At 34.9% G+C, this 24106-nt stretch overlaps 1 protein-coding gene across 8 annotated transcripts in view; it reads left to right on the top strand.

Annotated features, from left to right (window-relative positions):
• Positions 1–24106, top strand: part of ralgapa1 (Ral GTPase activating protein catalytic subunit alpha 1) — a 158733-nt gene that overhangs the window by 28751 nt on the left and 105876 nt on the right. For 4 of the 8 annotated variants that reach the window (XM_056477269.1, XM_056477267.1, XM_056477270.1 and 1 more), the window contains exons 11-21: positions 509–682; positions 2671–2781; positions 2959–3107; positions 5003–5126; positions 6457–6694; positions 9197–9361; positions 10694–10834; positions 12623–13840; positions 20230–20354; positions 22986–23199; positions 23351–23527. In XM_056477269.1, coding sequence (XP_056333244.1) covers positions 509–682; positions 2671–2781; positions 2959–3107; positions 5003–5126; positions 6457–6694; positions 9197–9361; positions 10694–10834; positions 12623–13840; positions 20230–20354; positions 22986–23199; positions 23351–23527 — 2836 coding nt within the window. The remainder of the gene's footprint in view (positions 1–508; positions 683–2670; positions 2782–2958; positions 3108–5002; positions 5127–6456; positions 6695–9196; positions 9362–10693; positions 10835–12622; positions 13841–20229; positions 20355–22985; positions 23200–23350; positions 23528–24106) is intronic. The other 4 variants (XM_056477273.1, XM_056477274.1, XM_056477272.1 and 1 more) reach the window with 3 other exon arrangements.

The raw sequence follows: 24106 nt of genomic DNA, 5'->3' as shown, positions 1-24106 counted from the left end.
TTTCAGCGTAATCTCAACTGAAACATGAAGGCAGGGTTGGTCATAGTGTAGCTCCTGCCTTTTTCAAAAAAACCCCCAAACAAACAGCCAATAGCGTTTTGTTTAATCACCGCTCTGCCAGTGAGAGTGGTTAAGCTCAAGTGCATGAAATGTGAAGTGTTTTTGAAGGAGGCGGGGCTTGTCATACTAGAGAGCATTTGATTGGTCAGAAGATTTGATGAGAAACTGAAGTATGAGGTGATGTGAATAAAACCATTGATCCATTTAGGTGGAAATGACAAACTGCAAGCTTCACATGTTTCTATCGATTTTACATCTCCTAAATGCAAATTGTGTCACTGTTTTGGTACACACTAGATTATAGAAATCCTAAAAACTAAAAATACTGATACATCTAAAAAGCTTGAATTTTATGGGACCTTTAAAATCTGTGATCGCAGGCACACTCTGTATTCATATGTGTAATCTGATATTAATAAAATGATCATAAGTCATTTGTGTTGTGCAGGCGTTCCTGCTGCCGATGTGTGAGGCTGCAGCCATGCGTAAGGTGGTGCGAGTGTATCAGGAGTGGATCTCTCAGCAGGATAAGCCTGTGTTTATGAGAGAACCAGAGGAAGAGCGATTCACAGGCCAGCTGGACTCAACCCACGAGCAGAGAGCTGATAAAGACGAGGAGGAGGTGGGTGTCTCTCAACTTATTACATGCTGAGTCAGCCTGCACAACAGCTTGCTTAAGAGTTTCTTTGCTTCAGATATATCTGTAATGTGATTGGATAATATCCAGTATTTAAATTATTGCCTTTAGTCTGGCTAGGGGGATATAAGGAGCTTTTATCAGGCTTATTTTGGTAGAATTGTCCTTTGACAAATTGAAGAAGTATAAAATATGCAATTTTATATTGCGTTATACAGTATTCAGTGCTTCCAAAACATAGACTTCACTTCGGGGGGCCACCCAGGTATATTATTGGCCGCCCAAGTATATTTGGGGACATTTATTTTTTTCTGATTATCATTTTTTACACTTTTTTTTTTTTTTTTTTTTTTTTTTTTTTTTTTTTTTTTTTTTTTGTATCCACCCAATAGCCAAACATCCGCGATCGATTAACAGATGGAAAATCTTCTCTCGCCCTACACGTTTCCTGCTTGTTGTGTGTGCGAGAACTGTCAACACTCGCAGACAATCTCACGTGTTCTGCAGAGAGCCACAGAGACCTGCCTTTTTGGGACTAAATAATCGTCAGTCCCGGGTTTCTAACTCTCCTAAAACGTCTGGGATCCAGCTTTTCGTGTCGCTTTTTAAGCCATTATTATTTTTATTTTAAGTCTGATTTACTTTACTTGGCTTCACAGCTGAGGGCACATGTACAGCCACAAGACAGAGAGAAACATTATTTAATTAATTCTTTGATCTAAACCACTCAGATAAACTTTTTCTACATACTCAGAAGACAAATTACATCTAAACTGGCTGCTAAATAGATGTACACCATTAGAAATGCTTAATTAACTCATTCGCCTTATTTAAATAACCAACACTTTTTATTCCTGTAATTATTATACTTTTTAAAGATTTTTATTCCATAGATGTTTTTATTTTATTCAGAAATAGTCATTTATTTCTCCTTTGCTGTGTTTATTTTTTTTATTTGATGATGTTGATATATTGCATATTTTATACATATCTAACATACTTTGGCAATACTGTACAAAATGTCAGCAGCAGCTTTTACCTGTCAGTGGGTGCGTGTGGCTCCCGAATAGAATAAAACAAATAGTGAATTTTTAAAATATTTTTTTCAACATTCTTAAAAAAAACTTAAACCCATTGAAAAGAAACAGTCTATAATAAATAAAAATGTATGTTGCATGTAGTTAACCATGTGCTGTAGGTAAAAAGTGTGTTTCAATTAGTCTACCACCGCAAGTATATTTCAAACCTGTGGGAAGCACTGGTATTATATTATGTATAATAATTTAACATTATTGTTGTTGTTGTTGTTGTTGTTGTTGTTGTTGTTATTATTATACAGACATAATACAGGCAGTACAAAAAATAATAGCCTATACTTTAGCACTTAACTGAATGAATTTGAAAATTGCTACAACTAAATATATGTATATGTATAAACATATATATATATGTTTATTTAAATTATAAGAATTAAAATAAATCATTAAAAATCTCTATTTTATACAAATATATTTTAAAATAATTTAAATTTGTATTATATAAAAATTAATTTTTTAAAAAAGTACTAATATAATCAAATTAATAATAATAATAATAATAATAATAATAATGCATTTTATATGTAATGCATTTTTCTTAAACCCAAAGCGCTACAGTAAAAAAGACACATCAAACTACTACAATATAATATTATTTAATGTAAATAAATCTAAATATTCAATAAAAAAATTTGTTTAATTAAAATAAAATTTTAAAATTTAAATAAAAAGTGTATACAACATAAATACATATATAATAAATATATACATAAATGGCTTTAATTAAATTAAATGTAATTAATTTTATACAATTTTTTTATTTAATTTAATTTAATTTTTTGTTTTTATTTTATATTTTCTTTTATTATTTTTAATTTTATTTATTTGATTTGATTTGATTTTACCCATCATTGTGAATCTTGTTTGTGTGTGTAGGATGTTGGGCTCACAGTGTCTGTTCGAAACCCTAATTGGAGCAGGAGTTCTGGGAGTAAAAGCTCTGATTCTGAGTACAACGTCCATGCTGGAGTCCAGGCTACACTACAGGTGAGTACAGGTGTTCAGGTTCTAGACCGGGAACTGAAATATAGTGAGTTCAGACCTGTAAAGAGCAGTGGTTGAGCTGTCACCATTGTCCAAAACACTAATTATTTTCTGTCAGAGTTTAGTTGAAGGAATAACTTATAAAATGTTCTCTCTCCAATCTCTTTTTCCTCCCTTTAGGTTTTTATCACCAATTCCTCTAACGTCTTCCTTCTGGAGGCTGCCAATGAGCTCAGATCACTGCTGGAAGAGCATGTAGACATGTGCAAGCGTGTGCTAAATATTTACCGCAGTCTGGTCATGCATGAAACCATGAACCAGAAGACCTGGTATGTCCAATGGGTTTAGTAAGAATTTTAAGTTATTTATTATATATCGGACTAAAAAATCATATATAATATTTTTTATGTAAAATGTTTTATTTATTTATTTGTTTTTATTAATTAATTTGTTGTTTATTTTTTTTGTTAGTTTTTTATCATCATTATTAAACTTACTTAATACTTAAATCAGTGAAAATTGCGTGCTAAAATCCCATCACGATTTGTACTATCAAAGCATGGCAATTTATAAAACGTTTGAAGGAATATCTCGACTCACCTCAACCTTTACCCCATCTGTGATAATTATGACTTTCTGCCAGGGAATGAGGAACCACAATTTACAGTCTGGTCACTAAAAGGTCTCACCACCTTACATAACTTGTTTGATGGAAATATTTTAATGTCTTTTGACCAACTGACCAATAAATTTAACATTCCACGACAAGATTTTTTTTTTCGCTATTTGCAACTAAGAGGCTGTGAAAAAAAGACACTTCAATACTTGAAAATCAGGACATTTCAGTTGTGGAAAGACAACTTTTTTCATACAGGGACAATTCTAAAAAGTCCTCAAGGATTGTGGCTCTTCAAATACGGGCTCCTTGAAAGAGACTTGGGAAAGGACCCTTGATATACTAATCACAGGTGATCAATGGGAGGAAACTTAGAAAAATGCAATGTCCCTAAATGTAACCGAGTAAAAGAATGCAACTGAAAATTCTACAGCGAGCTCACATCTCTCCCTCACGGAGGCACAAGTTTAAAGAGGAGTTGTCACCAATGTGTCTGAAATGTAAAACCGAGGAAGGAGACCTTGTTCGATGTTTCTGGCTTTCAAAAGTTCTGGGCCATGATTGAACAAGAAATGAATGGTATTTTATCTATTAATATTGGTTGTGATCCCAAGCATATGCTGCTTGGGATATATGACGAGATTAATATGAATAAACATAAAAAAACACATTGCAAGTTCCTGACATTTTGTGCAAGAAAATTTATTCTCCTGAACTGGATAACGGACAAAACTCCTACAAAGTCTTTATGGCACAGAGTAATACGTGAATATGTACCACTGGACTACTTAACTTGTGTCTTGCATGATAAAGATGTTTTATTTCATTAGAGGTGGGATCCATTTTTGTTACATATGGGTTTAAACATAACCTCCATAATCATCAGAGGGTCGAGTTAACGAGGTCAGATCTTGTGAAGGTTTGTGGTGCATAAATATGCAATATCTCAAATTTGATTGTTGACACCCCCCCCCCCCTTTTTTTTTACTTTTTTTTTCTTACTCCCCTATGTTCTGTTCACTTGTTTGTTGTATCAGTATTGCTCAATTTAATAAGTACATTATTTAAAAAAAATTAAAATTATATTACTGAATGTTTATATATATATATATATATATATATATATATATATATATATATATATATATATATATATATATATATATAATCTCGACATGAAATAGCCATAATTGCTGTTTTTGCAATACATATTTATTTGTTTTTATTTGTTTGTTTTTCCTTCTTTTTTGTTTGTTTATTTATTTATTTAGTTTATTTATAATCTATTATTAAAATATTAAGTTGTTATTATATGATATGTTTTATCTATGTTAATCCTGCCATTAAATAGCCATACGTTGCTGATGTTGCAATAAATATTTATTTTAATTTATTTGTTTGTTTCTTTGTTTTATTAATTTTTATTTAGATTAGTTATTTATTTATTCTCTTTAATAAATGTTTATATATTATGAAGTTATTATTACATAATATGGTAATATTTATATTAATCTTGTCATGAAATAGCCCTAAGTTGCTGATGTTTCAATAATTAAACAAACAGATCTCTGCTCAGGCTCATCTTAAATGTGTTTGTGTTTGTCACAGGGAGCAGATTTTGCTAGTGTTGCTACGGGTGACAGAGTGTGTGATGAAGAGGCCTCCCTCCATTATGCCTCATGGGAAGAAGAGTAGCACTATATCAGGCCGTTTGGCTGGAGCCATTTTTCAGGTACCAAACACCAGCATACTGTGCCACTTAGCTCTTATGTTATTGTTGTTGCTGTGCTTGTAGTCAATTATCATTGCAAACTACACAGTACACATCATATGTTACTATTGTCTGTGATTTACATTTTGTTGCATCTAATTCACTTTCATTTGGACTGTAATTTAACTGGCTAATGGACTTTGGATGTTTTTAAAAATATATCACCAGGAAGAATTTTCATGTTAATTTGAAATAAAGCAGAAATTGAAAAAAAAAAAATATATATATATATATATATATAAAAAAAATGTAAATCCTGATTTTAAAAAATTTAGAAATATTGTTGAAAATTGCTAAAAGTGAAATAAAAAAGCTGAATAGAGATGAAAAGAAAAATAACAAAAATGACAAAAACTGCATAATAAATTGACTAAAAGCTAACATTATAATGAAAAAAGGTAATTCCAAATATGATTTAAATTACAATATAAATGAAATTAAATACAAATAAATGAAAAATAAAAACAGATTAAATACTTCAATAAAAAAAAAAAAGCTGAAATGTGCTACATTTTAGTCGGCACTAAAACTGAAACAAAAGAAAATGTGGGGAAGAAAGACTAATTGCAAGCTAAATGCGAATTTAAAAAAAGTTTAAAATTGTAAAATAAAAGTGTAGTTTTATTGTTGAAATATTGTCCTGGCACCTAACTAAAATAAATTAAATAGTTTAATTGCTAAAACTTAAATAAAACAGCTGAATATTAATATAAACAAACTAATAAAAATGTCAACTCCCTAATAAAATGACTACAATTAAACATAATTGCAGATGTTATTTTATTTATAATATTAATCAAATTAATTTAAATTAAACTAACATAAATATTTGAGGGAAAAAGTGCTACAACTTGGCCTATTAACTGAAATAACTGTTAACTGGTTTATTGGCTAAAACTAAAGCTAAAAAAATAAGTTAAAGGTAAATGTGGGAGAAAAAAATGATTACAAAGCTAATAATATTATAATAATAAATCAAATAACATTATTAAATGAAAAAATAAAATAAAATAAATTGAGTAAATATTAAACTAAAAATGAATATTAAATTAAATAATAATAAAGTAATGTTCTACATCTTGGCCTATTAACTTTATTTATTAATTTTATTTATTAAAATAAAATGTTTTAAACAATTTAAAACTGAAATAGGAATAAATATAAGGTAAATGTTGGGGGGGGGACTAATTGCACAGCTAATTGTGAAATATTAAGAAATATATCATAAATATTAAAATAATCTGAAGTGACTGCTGTAATTCATACTCTGTGTGTCATGTCTTGTGTTCAGACTCTGATTGTGGCCTGGATCAAGGGGAATCTGAACGTGTACATCTCTCGAGAGCTGTGGGATGACCTGCTGTCCGTCCTGTCGTCTCTCACCTGCTGGGAGGAGCTGGTCACCGAGTGGTCCCTCACAATGGAGACACTGACCAAGGTGCTGGCGCGAAACCTTTACAGCCTGGACCTGAACGAGCTGCCGCTGGACAAACTCAGTGAGCAGAAGCAGAAGAAGCACAAAGGCAAAGGTGAGCTCAACCAAAAACACATTAATGCTTATTAACAGTAATATTTCTTTTCAATTTATTTTTGAAATACGAATTTTATGCTCACCAAGGCAGCATTCATTTCATTTAAAAAAACTGTCAAATTGTGAAATATTATTGCAACTTATAATAGCTGTTTTCCTATTGAATGTTGTTTAAAATGAGATTCAAAGCTGTATTTACCCCAATCTAGGCATGGGCCAGTATAAGTGTCTGATGGTATGATGAAATGGGTGGATAAGACATTTCACGTATGACAGTATTATGATCAGTGCTTTATAATGTTCTAGACCCAATATATATTATTTTAAGATACATTTCATATATTTTGGAACAGTGAACATGTTAGGCTAAATAATACAAAAATAAAAAACCCACCTCTCTCCCAGAACGCCAGATCTCAAGACAAAGCTGCAAGTAGCGACCTCGCACCTGGGCTCACAGTGGCCCAGTCTCACGGTTGGTGTAGGGAAAAGGACTAGGACTCAAGTACAGAAATAAATGATGGGTTTTTATTAATAATAAAATAAAATAAACGGCAAAATAAACTAACCCGGGGGCGAAAATATTAACAAAACAAACCGAATCCAACTAGACTGCGACGCTGGGAATGAAACACCACACTGCAGACAGAACGAACACAAACACCAGGACAAGAGCACACGTCGCAAACACGCTGAGACCTCACATGCCCGCATCAAGTGGGAATGCGCACGGCCCAAGCGCAGACGAGACGGCGCTCATACAAAGAGACAAACAATGACAGAAAATAGGTGCCCGACCCAAGAAAACTCGAGCCGAGCTCAACATACAAGACAGGACAAGACTAGTGTCTGGACTCTGCCACCAAAACAAGAATTAATAAGACCAGAGTGGCAGAATCCTGACACCCAGTGGTCTTAGGATAACAAAGAACAGTGGACATTATTAATTTCACTGGTAAATATTAAAAACAGATTTATGCCAAACTTCCTTCTGTCAGCAGGTGGCGCTTTGACTGTGACTCAATATTGGCATGCAGATGTCTTCAGGAGAGGAATCTTATCGAACCTGCGTATTTTCAGGCAGATTTGACATGTGGTTGAGTTATGAGTACTTCCTCCCTATTGTAAAATGCTAAATTTTGTCAGTTTCCCACGGGCACGCCCTTCGATGAAAACTCTAGATCTTCGCTATTTAACATTGCCAAGGCCTTTGGATTACAATTAAAGTATTTGGTTTTGATCTGATAATATTTATAGGAGGAGTTTGTAATAATGTAAAACCTGTCATTTCCGGTTGCCAGCAGGTAGCGCTATGACTGTAACTGGATATTGGCATGTAAGCGTGTTCATGTACGGACTTATATCAAACGTGTAGATTTTGAGGCAGATCAGACAATGCATGCCTGACATCAAAGTTTGCGAGGCCGCCACGGACACGCCCTTCGACGAAAACTCTAGATCTTTAACTTCAATTTAACTTCGTCAAGGCCTTTAGATGACAATAGCCAATTTTGGTGTTTATCTGATAAAATAGAGATTTCGCTCCCAAGAGACTTTTATTTTTGTAGGTATTGGCATGTTTGAGGTGTGCCAATTTTCGTATGTGTGTGGCTCGGGGGCCACTTCGTCAAAAGTGCATAGGTGGTGCTGTCGAGCCATTTTGCCACACCCACTTCCGAAACCTATAACTTTTTCGCCATTTCTGTGCAAAGTTTCGTGAGTTTTCGAGCATGTTTAGACCCACAAAAATGCTATTTATTCTAGAGAAGAAGAAAAAGCGAAGAAGAAACGGAGCAATTCTAAATAAGGCCTATTCACCATTCACGGTGCTCGGTTGCTAATAAAATGTCTATAAAACATGACATAAAAGTATGACACGTTTCTTTTCTCTCATAGTTTTTCTGTATTTTTAATCAAATAAGGGCAGTCTTGGTGAGCAGAAAAATTCTCCAGTAGTGTGTAATTCCGCATTATATTCAGGGGCGGACTTAACCAATAACCGAGGTAAGCAGACGCTTGGGGCCCCAGGAAAAATTTGGGAGCTCTGACCAATGCCAAGAACCCATTATAATCACCTAGCTCTTTTAGAAATTTTCTGTCATATGTTGTAAAAATCTGTCTATAACCATTAAGATTTTAACATTATTACTTCTTTTTCAAAACCGGGAGCCCCTATGAATAGAAGGTTCCTTCTGTACTGCACATTTTAAAATCTAATCACAAATATGGCTAATTAACTGCACATAGTTAGTTTGTGAACTTGTTTAATTTGACATTAAGAAGATAAAGGTTCCACTTAAAATATATTTTTAACATGCAGTTTATTTACAACCCAAGACCCCCAACCCCAGGATCTACAGATAAAAAATATGTCTTTACAGAAATGGAGTGTTTTGAGTGTCAATGCTTGGGCCCCATACCTGGAATTGCTTTGGGCCCCCAATTCACCAAGACCGCCTCTCATTATAATAATATGTGTGCATATTATTTTCACCTGTAGGTGGTATTCATGAAGGTCAGAAAATCACCGTGGATCGGTCGTTCTCTAAAGGCTGGAGTCGGGATCCACCAGGCCAGGCAGTAGCCATGAGACAACGCAGCGCCACCACCGCTGGGTCACCAGGCATCGAGAAGGCCAGAAGCATCGTCCGACAGAAGACAGTCGGTAAGTGTGTTTCAGACCCCAATGTGTCTTCTGTTCATGCCAGTTTAAATCTATTTTAGATTTTAAACCTATGCTTATGTTTTCGTTTACTGTACTGTTAATTCAGAATGACAAAGATGCGCTGAGATCAGGATATTTACAAGAGAACATGATCGTGTTAAATGATGTCCTATGTGCCGACAAACGGCAAAAAAAAATTTTTTTTTTTTATTTTTTTTTTTTTCTCAAGCATTCCCAAATGAGGTTTAGCACAGCAATGACATTTTCCACGGTATTTCCAATAATATTTTTTCTTCTTGAGAAAGTCTTATTTGTTTTAATTTGACTAGATTTTTTTTTTTTTTAGATTATTAGATCCTGTCAGCAATATATATTTTCTCCAATTATCTTCAGAACAAACCACTGTTATACAATGACTTGCCTGGTTCTTGATTTCTGAAATAATATTTCAAAATTAAGTGAGTTTTTCCTTTAAGCAAGCAAAATAATCTGCCAATGGGGAAAGTTAAATCTAGTTACGCCATTGGCATATTATTTAGCTTATTTTAAGCAAACACACATATTTCTGAAAATAAGACGATATTTTGACTTGTCTAGAAAATGCTTATATATTATATTTTATAAATATATATATATATATATATATATATATATATATATGTATATCTATATATTTGTTTTTATATAGATATTGTTTTTATTAACAAATATATAGATATACACATATACATATACATATATATATATATATATATATATATATATATATATATATATATATGTATATGTATATGTGTATATCTATATATTTGTTAATAAAAACAATATCTATATAAAAACAAATATATATATATATATATATATATATATATATATATATATATATATATATATATATATATATATATATATATATATATATATATATATATATATATATATATATACACATATACATATATACACATATACATATATACACATATACATATATACACATATACATATATATATATATATATATATATATATATATATATATATATATATATACACACAAACATCTTTGACACATCATGTTTCTCGAAATATTGATAATAAGATGCTTATGTCATTGCTAGTTTGAGGGCCACTTCGTAACCTCTTTGTAATGCTCACTGCTTTCTACCATCACTTTCTCTTTTTCTCTCTCTCCTCCTCATGTCTTTAACTCCTCCTGTGCTCCTCCATTTCTCTCTCTCTCTCTCTGCCCCATTTTCCTCTCTCTCCCTCACTCTCTCCGCCGTTCTTCTCTTTTTCTCTTCCTCTGGGTGTGTGTGTGCGGATCTGTAGCTCTGCGTAGTTGCTCTACGGGCGACAGTCTGCTGTCCTCAGCCTTTATCCGCAGTGCTAAAAGCGCACCTGTCCTGATCCACCCCGTACACCCTCTCCTGCCTGACTCTGTCCTCACTCCTCTAGCTGACGAGCTGTCAGGTAGAGCCCGAATCGGCACTCTCGCCTCTGACTGCGACCTGGTCCATGGATGTGCATGTATATGCATGTGTGTGTGGTGGATACTGCCTGTAGTTAGCAAGCTTCATCCTGACACATTTAGTATTATATGTGTTTTCATTTAACCCTTTTGAACTGTTCAAATTGACTACCCTTCCGTTATGTCTCTGGCTGTTTCTGCCCCGTTGACTCCATTATAATTACATTTTTTGATTGCAAAGCTATGACACCATATAAACATGCGTTGTTGGTGCTTTTCCCTTGAGAAGAGGTAAATCTTTAAATTTTTACTCTCGATTATCAGTAGTCATTATTAACCCTTTAGATAGGCCTGTGCAAAAAAGTTTCAGACTTTTATGTGGAGTTGTATGGAGTAAAAATTACGTTATAGCTTGTGTGCATTAATACATTTACTATGTTTACTATGTTCTGAGAGCTGAGCTGCTTGTTTTTTATTTTCTCAAACATATCAAGGTAAGGGCACAAAGGTCTCTCTCTCACTCGTGCAGACACACACACTGTACTCCATATAACCATATCATTTTAAGCCGGATCAGCTTTTTTTGCACTGCAAATGATCAAGAGTAAAAATGACAGTTTTCCTCTTTCCAACAGGGAAAACCAGCAACAACCAAGAATGGATGGCTATATGGTGTCATGGCTTTTCAATCGATATATGTCATTATAATGAAAATAAATGGGGCTAAAAACAGCCACCAACAGTAAATTTACCCAGAGTGTATTGTTGAATTTTTGAGAATTGTCCAAGCATTTTCCCAAAATATGTGTCTAAGTAAGATTTGTCTCCAAATATCATTTTATTATCATGCCAAATTAAGACTCAAAATCACCCCAGGGTGGATGAAAACATCCCCAACAGCACATAAGGGTTAATAGACTTAAATGTGTTTCCAGTAGGTTGTTAAATCTGCAGGATTCCTTTGACATTCATTATTGGTCTTTCTGATTGGATAAATGTTAACATAAATGTTTTGGTCACATGCATCCTCAAACATTTAATTATAATTGGCTTTAAGAAAAAAGCCAATTTCCCTTCTGGAATTGTAGGGACTTTGAAAACTTCAAAATCTGTTTTGTCAATAAATGTTTTTCTAGTCCTGCTTGGCCTCTAAAAATGATTGGTAATACTTTACAATGAAGAATAACTTTTGGAACATCTATCCTTTTTATCCAGTCACAATCCACTGTAAAAAATTAATGGATTTTTTTTCAATTGATTTGGGGGTGAAATATGACCCAGGAATTTCACTCAACAGTTCTTTTGGAACCTGCATGTGTGTGTTTTTGTGTCTGTGCGGTTTATTTTTTCCCATCTAAGTGAATCTAAATAACGTTTTTTCCACCCATTCACATTTTTTTCACATTTCATCCAACTCTTCACACCCAGAACGTTTGAGAAAAATACCCCTTACAGGATTGACCTTGTCTGCATTTCTTCATCACTGTTCATCTAGAATATCTAGGAGAATGTTCAAATGGAATGATTCATTATGCCTTTTATACTTATTTGCTTTCTTTTTGTTTGTGATCTGATAGTTCTTAAATTCAGATTCAGTAGTATTTGCTTTGTTTTTATTGTATGCATGCATTTTTGTGCATGTTAGATAAGTTAATATAACAGTCCCTTCAAGGTCTTTCATCACCTTATAGGCATTATTAAGAATTTGTTTGTGTTCTTAATGTGCTATTATTAATGCATAAACACACATTCTTGAATGTTCTGATGGTTGTGTATCTGTTCATGTTTAGACCTGGAGGAGCCTCCCATGATCCAGCGAGGGCCACGGAACCGCCACTCCTCTCAGAGCGAGGAGACGCCGACGTCTGAAGTTTTTTCGGCCTCCGGTGAGCTGGAGCAGCCTCCGCTTCCCCGCAGCAGCAGTGCCTCCGACATCATGGAGCCCTTCATCGCAGAACGGGCCAAAGGTGCACTTCCTGTCTCTGACAGTCCCTCTCACTCCCCCCACTTTACAGCCACCACCACCACCTCTGAGTCCCCCCACAGTTCCCCAAACCCACAGCAGCTCACTGACCCACAGCAGCTCCCCGACAGCCAGGCATCCCTGGAGGTGGCCGAAAGTATCTATGACCATCTCTGCCAAATGCCAGGCCAGGAACCCCCCTTTATCCCCGATTGGTCCTGTCCAGCCGCGGCCTCGACCAATCAACCCGAGGGTGAAGCGGAGGAGGAAGTCTTCAGTGCTTTTCGGGAGTTTTGTCGCAGGGAGGATGTGAAAATGGAAGCAGGTGCAGATTTAAAGCAGGTGCAGTTTGAGGGGGATTGGGCTCTAGAATGGGATAGAGAGATGGAGCAGAGCGAGAAGAGTTTGTATGAGTGCTTAGAGGAGTGCGATTGGGATTTGAGTGTTAGTCCACAGCCAGCAGAGGACAGTAAAGGCGCACAGCTTCAGCGGCAGGACGCCACGGACAGGGCTAGCGAGAGTGAGCTTAGTCCACAGGCTTCACAAAGGCCCATGTTGTCGAATATTGATCACAAGAAACGCCACAGCAGTGCGGTCCATGTCAGCTTCCGGCCCTCCACAGAGTCTGTGCAGTTCCACAACCCTTTGGACCCCAAGGAGGCACACTGGAAGACCCGGCTTCGCCGTCTCGGGCACTTCAGCAGCCACTCGGTTGGGGCGAAAGGTGTAGGGGAGGGGGTCACCTGTTGTGAAGTGGTGGAGCGGGAAAGAGGCTCCATCAGTGGGGCTAGACGTGGCCGACTTGGCCGTCCAACTCTTCGGCCTCGAGGGTCCCGATCTAGGTCTCAGGAGTCAGGGTGCAGCCCCTCACGGCAGCAGCAGGTGGCTCTTTTGGGCGGGGTGTATAAGTCTATGGTCCACGCTCTCTCCAAACCCAAGGCCCAGGCGGCATCGCCACAGCGCCACAACAAAGCGCCTGCCACTGAGGCCCACCTGAAGGACCTGTATGCTAGCGTTATGGGCTATTTTGGAAGAAAAACATCAGGTGAGGGTTTAAACCGGCTCGATGTCAACATGGAAGACATGAAAAAATGTGACCAAAGCGCCTGTGCGTTTTCCCCTTTTTTTCTCTCTTTTCTTGTGACTTTGATTTTTGCTGAATGTGGATTGAATTGAAGCCTCTTTTTGTATTTTCTTTCAAAGTAGCTAAAAAAAAAAGACTCCCAAAAGACCATCGGCCCCCCACCTTTGGGATGGCTTCCCCTCCTCCTCCAGCTTCTGGGATATAATCTCTGCTGCCCCTCTTCCCCTGGATGCTGCATGCGGCCTCATGGCTACCTCCCGCCCTCTGTCCATCTCTCACACATATTCACTTACACAGTCATAAAACACACACACTCATGATTTTTTTTAAACCTAATGTTATGTTTTTATAATCTGTATATAATCGCTTTTAAATCTGTTAGAATTGTTACTAATGGTCATTTTAAAGGAATAGCACAGCCCAAAATTTAGATTTTCATAATTTACATCCTCAAGTTATTCAGCATAATTTTCAGCAGTGTTTTATTCCATAATTGTTATTGGGGCTTCAGAAATGGTCAAAATGTATTTTGAATAGGAGTACAAAAGGGATGTGCAATGCTATTTGTATTTTTGAGCTAATGCTAACTGTGCTGATTTTTGGCTTATTTAGGCCTGTCATAAATGGTTTACTGAAAATACATACATATTCCCTGTATTCTATGCTATGACAAGAATTATTATAGAATGTATATACAGTGCTCAGCATATATAAGTTCACCCCTCACAAATTTATCTTTTAAATTCATATTTTTAATAGGAGCAATATAATATTATATTTGTGCATATACAGTTGAAGTCAGAATTATTAGCCCTCCTGTTTATTTTTTATTTTAACTCATTTCTAATAACTGATTTATTTTATTTTAGCCATAATGGCAGCACATACTATTTTGCTAGATATTTTTTCAAGACACTTCTAAACAGCCTAAAGTGACATTTAAAGGCTTAACTAGGTTAATTAGGTTAACTAGGCAGGTTTGGGTAATTAGGCAAGTTATTTGTATATTGTATCGGGAAAAAATATATAGCTTAAAGGGGGTTAATAATTTTGACCTTAAAATGGGTTTTAAAAAATGAAAAACTGCTTTTATTCTAGCCAAAAAAAAACAAAAAAACAAATTAGACTTTCTCCAGAAGAAAAAATATTATCAGAAATACTGTGAAAATTTCCTGGCTCTGTTAAACATCATTTGGGGAATATTTAAAGCAGAAAAAAAAAAAAAAATCAAAGGGGGGCTAATAATTCTGACTTCAACTGTACATTATATTAGTCAGTACTAAAGCCAAATCTGGAGCTTATCTAACAAGATAACTTACGATAACGCCCAAAAACTAGTACACCCAAATTTATGTTTTAAAAAAAATTTGCAAAACAAATGGAAAAATTTTGTTAATTTTGTAGTTTGTAATTTTTTTCAATATTTAGCTTGAAATTAATTGTATTATTTTAAAATTTCTAAAGATGTTTGGTGTCTAAAATACTATTTTAATAAATATATCTATTTATTAATATATATCTAAAATTATAAGGCAAACTTATTAGCCCATCTGTGAAAATTTGCTAAGAGATGTTTAAAAGAGCAAGAAAATTTTAACTGTATTTTCTTATGTTTTTCTTTTCTTCTGGAGTAACTTTTATACTTTTAGCTTGACAGAAAAGTGGTTTAAAAGCAGTTTTTACCTTTTTAAAAATAATTTTAAGGTCGATATTATTAGCCTATTAAGAATTTTTTAATTGGCTACAGAACAAACAACGGTTGTCTAATGACTTGCCTAGTTAACCTATTAAGCCTTCTAATGGCACTTAATTATAAACTCATTGTGGAAAATTCAAAATAAATTAATTATTAAAACTACATTTTTTTTTTAAATATGTTGAAAAAAATCTCTCCTTTTAACAGTACTTGACAAATTTTTGTAAATGAATAAAATTGCATAGGAAGGCTAATAATTTTGCCCTAAGTATATGCACTACCGGTCAAAAGTTTGGGGTCAGTAGGATTTTTAAATGTTTTAAAATAAGCTTCTCCTGCTCACCAAGGCTGCATTTATTTAATCAAAAATGCAATACAAATTGAGAAATGTTATTGCACTGTCAAATAACTGTTCAAAAGTAGTTTATAATTTCATTTAATCATTTATTTCAGTGATTTTACATTACTCCGGTTTTCAGAGTTCCATGATTCTTCAGAAATCACTCTAATATTAATTTATTATTGTTATTATTATTATTCTTAATTATTATTGGTAATAGTCATAAAAGCTGAGTAATACTTTAATTTATAACTAAATACAATAAGAAAGCAATTATTTTAAATTTTAATAAATATAAAAAAACAATTTACATTTAATAAATGCCACCTTGATAAACAGAATTGTGAAAAAAAAAACTGACCCCAGAATTTTGACCAGTAGTGTGTATGTATATATAGTTAAAGGCAAAATTAGCCCATCTGTGAAATCTTTACTATTTTTCAAATATTTACCAAGGGATGTTTAAGAAAGCAAGAAAATGTTAACAATATTTTCTTATTATACGTTCATTTTTATCTTCTGGAGAAAGTTTTTTTTTCTTTTAGTTTGACAGAAAAGCATAATGTTTTATTAAAGTCATTTTGAAGGTCAATATTAGCCCCTTAAGAATTTTACAGAAGACTACAGAACAAAACCACTGTTGTCCATTAACTTGACTAGTTAACCTAATGGGGTATATGCACACAGACTTTCCCATACAAAATCGATGCGTTTAAGATTTCTTTAAAAAAAAAAAAACACACATTCATCGCTGCCTGGCTGAGATACAATATAAAGTGGGTATCAGATCAAACAAGAACCACTGCATTAAATTATATTTTTCCGTGCCATGTCTTTAAAGAATGGAAAATAATTTTACCCCAGCATTTTCAATGGAATTTCTGCGCTGGCCTGCGGCTAATGACGGCGCCTGTGCTTAAACGTTTTTTCATCTCTTTTTACGCTTTAACAACCAAATGAATGCTTAAGTCTATTTAACTGATCATTTTTTAATTACGTTACAACATCGATGCTGTAAAAAGAACATTATGAAATTGAAAATACCCACATAAACCTTTCACCGGACGTTCGTCATTGCCTGAAAAACACTAGTTGTGCATATACTGTTTCCTATTAAGCCTTCTAATTGCATTAAGCAAAATAACAAAGACAAAATAACAGTTATCAATGTTTATTATGTTTAATAATGTGTTGGAAAAAAGGATCTTCGTTTAACAGTACTTGGCAAATATTTGTAAATGAATTAAAATTTCACAGGAGTATGTATATATACTCCACAAATACACTTCACAACCCTACTTCTATGGTAAAAGTCTTTGAAGCCCCTTATGGAATAAAATCACTCTCAGGAAAATATTGTCTTTGAGTTAACACTGCAAGGATGTCTATATGATGATGGAATTTTCAGTATACAGCTGGTGTAGTTACAGTGTTTTGTATGGCCAGTAGAGGGCAGCACTATCCCTCTTAAATAGCGATGTTTTCCCATCTGTGTTAAAAAGCTTGCTGGCTTGCCTGTAGTGTAGTAGTAAAACATCACCTCTTGTAGACAGATCAATTGCAAAAGCTAATAGCATTTAAGGGCCTTTAAGACACAACCTGTAGTCGAAACTAACCATAATTCTAAATGTATCCAAAAACGCAAAGTCACTGCCCCACAATGCATCGAACCAAGAGAGCTGTCTTGTGTATATGATTGTTTTTAATTTAACAAGTGGCTTCCTAACTTGGCTTTGGGATGAAGGCTTCGCCGTCTCGCGTCTCTAACATACTCACTGCTGTCTCACTTTAACCACAGCCTGCATAAAGGCTCACTAACCTCTAGGTTTGGACTTCCAGGGTTTGCTCTGTCTCTTTCTCTTGTCTGTCTCTGTTTGGGGACTGCATGAACTGTGAGTAACTGCATCGCTTCACTGGATGAAATCAGTTTTGTGGTTTGCTTCCGTTAAGGATTTTTGTTTTCTGTTTGTGTTCTGGTTTAGCGTTTATTGTCAAAGGATTTTGGTTGATTTTTAAAGGGCAACAGTGCTGAGTTTTGTTTGCTCACAACAAGCATTTTTCGAGTTTTGTTGATTTATAACGCGAGTTCAAGCATTTTGTTATTGATGTTCACATCCATGACTGTACGTTTCATCGTGATTGTTGAATTTTGAACAATTTCCTAGTTTCATCGTAATAAGAAAAAATGCAGAAAAGCTTGTTTTCAATCTTAAAGTTTTTAATAAGCAAGATTTTCCTTTTTTTAATATTATTATTTTTTAATTTAGCAAAACAACAAAGACAAAATAAGCAAAGACGATATAAATCAGTTATTAAAACAATTATGTTTAAAAATTGGTTGAAAAAACTCTTCTTTACAGATTTCCCAAAAGTACTTGGGAATTGGAAAATTTATAAATGAATTAAAATTTCACAGGAGGCCTAACAATTTTGTCTTAGACTATATGTATGTGTGTATTTACGAACAGTGCTTAACATGAATGACTGCTCATCCATTTCTGAATAGTGAATATAAGTAATATAGTGAGTGAATAGAAGAAATATATTTTGGTGCGTTTGAACAAAACAGATTCCTAAACATATAATTAGATTTAGTCAATAAGCATCTTTGGACGTCACGGTGGCACAGTGGGTAGCACGATCGCCTCACAGTAAGAAGGTCGCTTGTTTAACCCTCGTCGGGGTCAGTTGGCATTTCTGTGTGGAGTTTGCATGTTCTTCCCTTGTTCGTGTGGGTTTTCCCCACAAGTCCAAAAACGTGGTATAGGTGAATTGGGTAAGCTAAATTGTCTTTAGTGTATGTGTGTGAATGAGTGTGTATGAATGTTTCCTAGTTATGGGTTGCAGCTGGAAGGGGATCCGCTGCGTAAAACATTTGCTGGATAAGTTGGCGGTTCATTCAGCTATGACGACCACAGATTAATAAAGGGAGTAAGCCGAAAAGAAAATGAATGAATGAATGAATGAATAAGTAAACAAACATCTTTAGACATAGAAACATTCAATTTTTCTTAAACATTGCATTCAATCATTCAAATATCACATTGTAATGTTGCAAAAATGATTATTCAATTCAATTCACCTTTATTTGTATAGCACTTATACAATGTAGATTGTGTCAAAGCAGCTTCATATAAAAGGTCATAGTAAATAGGTACAGTGTAGTTCAGTTTTTAGTGTTTAAATTCAGTTCAGTTCAGCTCAGTTCAGTGTGGTTTAAAATCACTACTGAGAGTCCAAACACTGAGGAGCAAATCCAACGATGCGCAGCTCTACAGATCCCAAACCATGCAAGCTAGTGGCGGCAGCGGAGAGGGAAAAAAACTTCATCATTTAAACTGATTTTTTTAAGGGTAGCTTTTATGTGATTTGAAAAACACACAAGATTCTGTATTACAAATATCAGGCCAGAGAGTTCCCCAATTTAAGTGCCAATAAAGAGAATGCCTCCCATAAATTTTAGCCACGTTGACTGTGTAGTTAAAAGACCAGCAACTAGTATACACTTATTTTAATAGTGTACACTTATTTTAAATTGTAATAATATTTCACAAAATCACCGCTTTACTATGCATTTTTTACCAAATCATTGCAGCTTTGGTGAACATTAAGAAACGTATAACAAATCCTTTGCATCAATGCATGCTTTAGTAATATTTTAAAGGGATAGTTCACCCTAAAATGAGCATGCTGTCATCATTAACTTACCCTTGACTTGTTCAAAACCTACTTGAGTTTCTTCTGTTGAACAGAAAATAACAGTATTTTGAAGAATGGTGGTAGCTGGGACCCATTGACTTCTATAATAATTGTTTTTCCTACTGTTGAAGTCGTTGGGTCCCAGAAACCAGCATTTTTCAATATTTTAATTTTATATAATCTTCCTTTGTGTTCAACAGAAAAAAGAAACTCATAAAGGTTTAAAGCCACACGAAGTAGAATAAATCATGAGCTAATCTGTATTTTTGGGTAAACTATCTCTTTAATAATGTAAATTTCATTGTTGAATGTGAAATATTTCCCATTAACAACAAAAATAAATCAAATATATAGAAGAGTATAACATGAATCATAAGCAAAACAAACAAAACAGCTCAGCAGCACTGTTATCCTTTAAGAAAGTTGTGTTTATTCACTCACTGTCCCCAAACTCAAGTAAATCAGTTCTTGATTATTATATTCAAGAGATATTGACAGAGGCCGACAGCACTACAGAGATGGAGGCACAATACATGCCACTCTACTTGCTCATTTGCAAGCTTTTTGTGAGGTTTCTATAAAATTGCTTGTGTCTTTCTGTACTTGTCGTCTCAGCCAATAAAGACGAGCTGACACCGAAGATGCGGCCCATGTCTAACGATGCTGGCAGCAGCAACCCCAATGTCAGCGACCTCATGGACGAGTTCATCCAGGAGAGACTGAGAGCCAGAGGCAATTCTGTACGTCCATGCACACATTCAGTATACTCAGTGTCAATAATTTATGTATGGAGCTGAAGTCAGAATTATTAGCCCTGTTTTTTTTTTGTTAAATTTCTGTTTAACGGACAGAATTTTAAAAAAAATCATTTCTAATCATAATAGTTTTAATAACTCATTTCTGATAGCTGATTTATTTTATCTTTGTCATGGTGACAGTAAATAATATTTTATTAGATATTTTTCAAAACACATCTGTACAGCTTAAAGTGACATTTAAAGGCTTAACTAGGTTAATTAGGTTAACTAGGCATGTTAGAGTAATTTTAATTTAATTTAAATCTTAAAGGGGCTAATAATATTAATATTAAACTAGTGTTGAAAAAATTAAAAACTGCTTTTATTCTAGCCGAAATAAAACAAATAAAACTTTCTCCAGAAGAAAAAATATTATCAGACACACTGTGAAAATTTTCTTGCTCTGTTAAACATCATTTGGAAATATTTTTTTTAAAAATTCAAAAGGGGGCTAATAATTCTGACTTCAACTGTATATTCTCCTCAGAGTGCATGATTTATTTGCAATACTGTCTTTATAATTAATCTCCTATAAAAAAAAGTACCCTCGTGCCAATAATGGACTAAATATTCTGTATTAAATATGTAAACTAAATGTTCAATAAATGAAATATTCTAAACCAAATAAGTCTTTTTTTTAACATTTATTTAAAGATTTGCAATGACAAAACAGTGTTAAGGTGTCTCATGTCATCACACAGTGCATCCGGAAAGTATTCATAGCGCTTCACTTTTTCCACATTTTTTATGTTACAGTCTTATTCCAAAATGAATTAAATTTATTTCCTCAAAATTCTACACACAATACCCCACAATGACAATGTGAACAAAGATTTTTTGAACTTGTTCCAAATTGATTAAAAATAAAAAACCTGAAAAATCACATGTACATAAGTATTCACAGCCTTTGCTCAATACTTTGTTGATGCACCTTTGGCAGCAATTACAGGCGCTTTACAGGTCTTTTTGAATATAATGCCACAAGCTTTGCACACCTGTCTTTGGGAATGTTTGCCCATTCCTCTTTGCAGTACCTCTCAAGTTCTACCAGGTTGGATGGGAAGAGATGTTGTACAGCCATTTTCAGATCTCTCCAGAGATGTTCAATAAGATTTAGGTCTGGGTTTTGACTGGGTCACTCAAGGACATGCTGTGAAGCCACTCCATTGATATTTTGGCAGTGTGCATTGGGCCATTGTCCTGCTGGAAGATAAACTGTCGCCCCAATCTGAGGTCAAGAGCACCCTGAAGCAGGTTTTCATTCAGTATGTCTCTGTACATTGCTGCATTCATCTTTCCCTCTATCCTGACTAGTCTTCCAGTTCCTACTGCTGAAAAACATCCCCACAGCATGATGCTGCCACCACCATGCTTCACTGTAGGGATGGTATTAGCCTGGCGGTGAGAGTCGGGTCCCTGGTTTTCTCCAAACATAACGCCTGGCATTCAATCCAAATAATTCAATTTTAGTCTCATCAGACCAGAGAATTTAGTTTCTTATGCTCTGAGAATACTTCAGATGTGTTTGGAAAATTCCAGGCGGGCTGCTATGTGCCGTCTGGCCACTCTATCATACAGGCCTGGTTGGTGGATTGCTGCACAGATGGTTGCCCCTCTGTAGAAGAACAGAGTGACCATAAGGTAATTGATCACCTCCCAGACTAAGGCCCTTCTCCCCCGATCACTTAGCTTAGATGGCCGGCCAGCTCTAGGAAGAGTTCTGGTGGATCCAAACATCTTTCACTTAGGTATGATGGAGGCCGCTGTGCTCATTGGAACTTTCAGAGCAGCAGAAATTTTTCTGTAACCTTCCCCAGCCTTGTGCCTTGAGACAATCCTGTCTTGGAGATCTACAGACAATTCCTTTGTCTTCATGCTTGTTTTGTGCTTTCAACCCAGGCACCTTATATAGACAGGTGTACGCCTTTTCAAATCATGTCCAATCAACTGAATTGACCACAGGTGAACTCCAATTAAGCTGCTGAATCATCTCAAGAATGATCAGTGGAAAAAGAATGTACCGGAGCTCAATTTAGAGCTTCACAGCAAAGGCTGTGAACACTTATGTACATGTAATTTTTCAGGTTTTTTATTTTTAATAAATTTGCAACAGTTTCAAAAAATCGTTTTTCACGTTGTCCTTATTGTGTATTGTGTGTAGAATTTTAAGGAAATAAATTAATTTAATCCATTTTGGAATAAGGCAGCAACATAAAAAAATGTGGAAAAAGTGAAGCGCTATGAATCGTTCCAAATCCACTGTATATGATAATACAGCCATCTGTTATACAATCGTCCATCCGCTAATAATTTAAGTCCTTTGTAAAGGGTGCAGTTATCAAAAAATGTCTTTCAATATACATTCTTCTAAAACTCCCATAAAGTATTCTAGATATGAACCAAGTCAGTTTTGAAACTTCTTGTCAGCTAAGAACTGCATAATTTAAGCTACCTTAAATCATCAGCTTTTCACGGTGGTCTTGAAATTTAAACATGGAGGCACAAATGTATTATTCATTCAATTTCTATGTGATAATATTCATATAGTTGATGATTTTGCTTTGCTGTTTTTAGGGCATGACGAGGCGTGGCAGTAGCCCAGGAAGTCTGGAGATCCCTAAAGATCTGCCAGAGCTGCTGAACCGTCAGAACGCCACACGTCCTGCAGACGACCCTGGTGTGCCCTCTGAGTGGACCTCACCTGCCAGTGCTAGTGGAAGTGACCTCATAAGCTCTGACAGCCAATCAGATTCCTTCAACGCTTTTCAGTACGACAGCAAATTTGAAAGTAAGTGGAGTATTCAGTTAAAGAGAAAAGTCAAGTGATGTGCTGAATTCAAGTGCGCTAGTAAGTCTGACTGTAGATGATGGCTATGTGTACATGTTCAATGAAGTGTGTTAAGTATAAATGGTCACAGTTGAAAAATGTTTGTGTGCAGATTTCAGCTTCCCCCCTGAGACGTGTGCTTTGGCGTCTGCAGATCAGGATAGTCTGAGCGGGACAGGACAGACAGCGGAGGAACAGGAGCTTTCCAGTCTTACTACACTGCACATCGACTCTGAGACCAGCAGCCTTAGTCAGCATGGCCTGTCTGCTGATACTGTCACTATTACTGGTACTCTCCCTCAAACTTACTAAAATTGTGTTGGACTGTGGTATTCAATTTTGGCCTCCATCATATCCAGCCTTCTTTGTAGCAGTCCACATAGCCATATTTTCTGTGTGAAATCATGTAAGCGTGCCCATGTATATTTTGGTCATTGGATTTCCCTTTTAGAAATGGATAATGAAAAACAAAAACAAGCCTTTTTTGATGTTCGTTTTAAAACAGAAAGTTTAAAAAAATTATAGTAAAAATAAAGGGTTTGAGCAAAAATTTAAAATGGTTTTATTTAGATTTTTTTGTTTTGAAAAACAAAAAATACAATCACCAGAAAACAAAAGCAAAACATTTTTGCTCAATTTATGGCTTATTTTTTAATATCCTGAGACCAGATAGGCCTACTCATTCACGCTCATGCAATGCTGCTTCACACAGGCTACTATGGACGATTTATATTTTTTCACTCAATGTTATAAAAGGTATTTTCTTGTGATAACAGGATTTAGACACATTTTCCTCATTAAAAGGACATATTTCTCATATAGGGGCTGGATATAGGCAATATAATTTGTTTTGACGTTATATGCAACT

The sequence above is a fragment of the Danio aesculapii genome, chromosome 17 (genome assembly GCF_903798145.1).
Source record: "Danio aesculapii chromosome 17, fDanAes4.1, whole genome shotgun sequence".
In the NCBI taxonomy this organism is placed as follows: domain Eukaryota; kingdom Metazoa; phylum Chordata; class Actinopteri; order Cypriniformes; family Danionidae; genus Danio; species Danio aesculapii.
The sequence above is the reverse complement of the archived record's forward strand: the minus strand, read 5'-3'. Positions and strand labels throughout refer to the sequence as shown.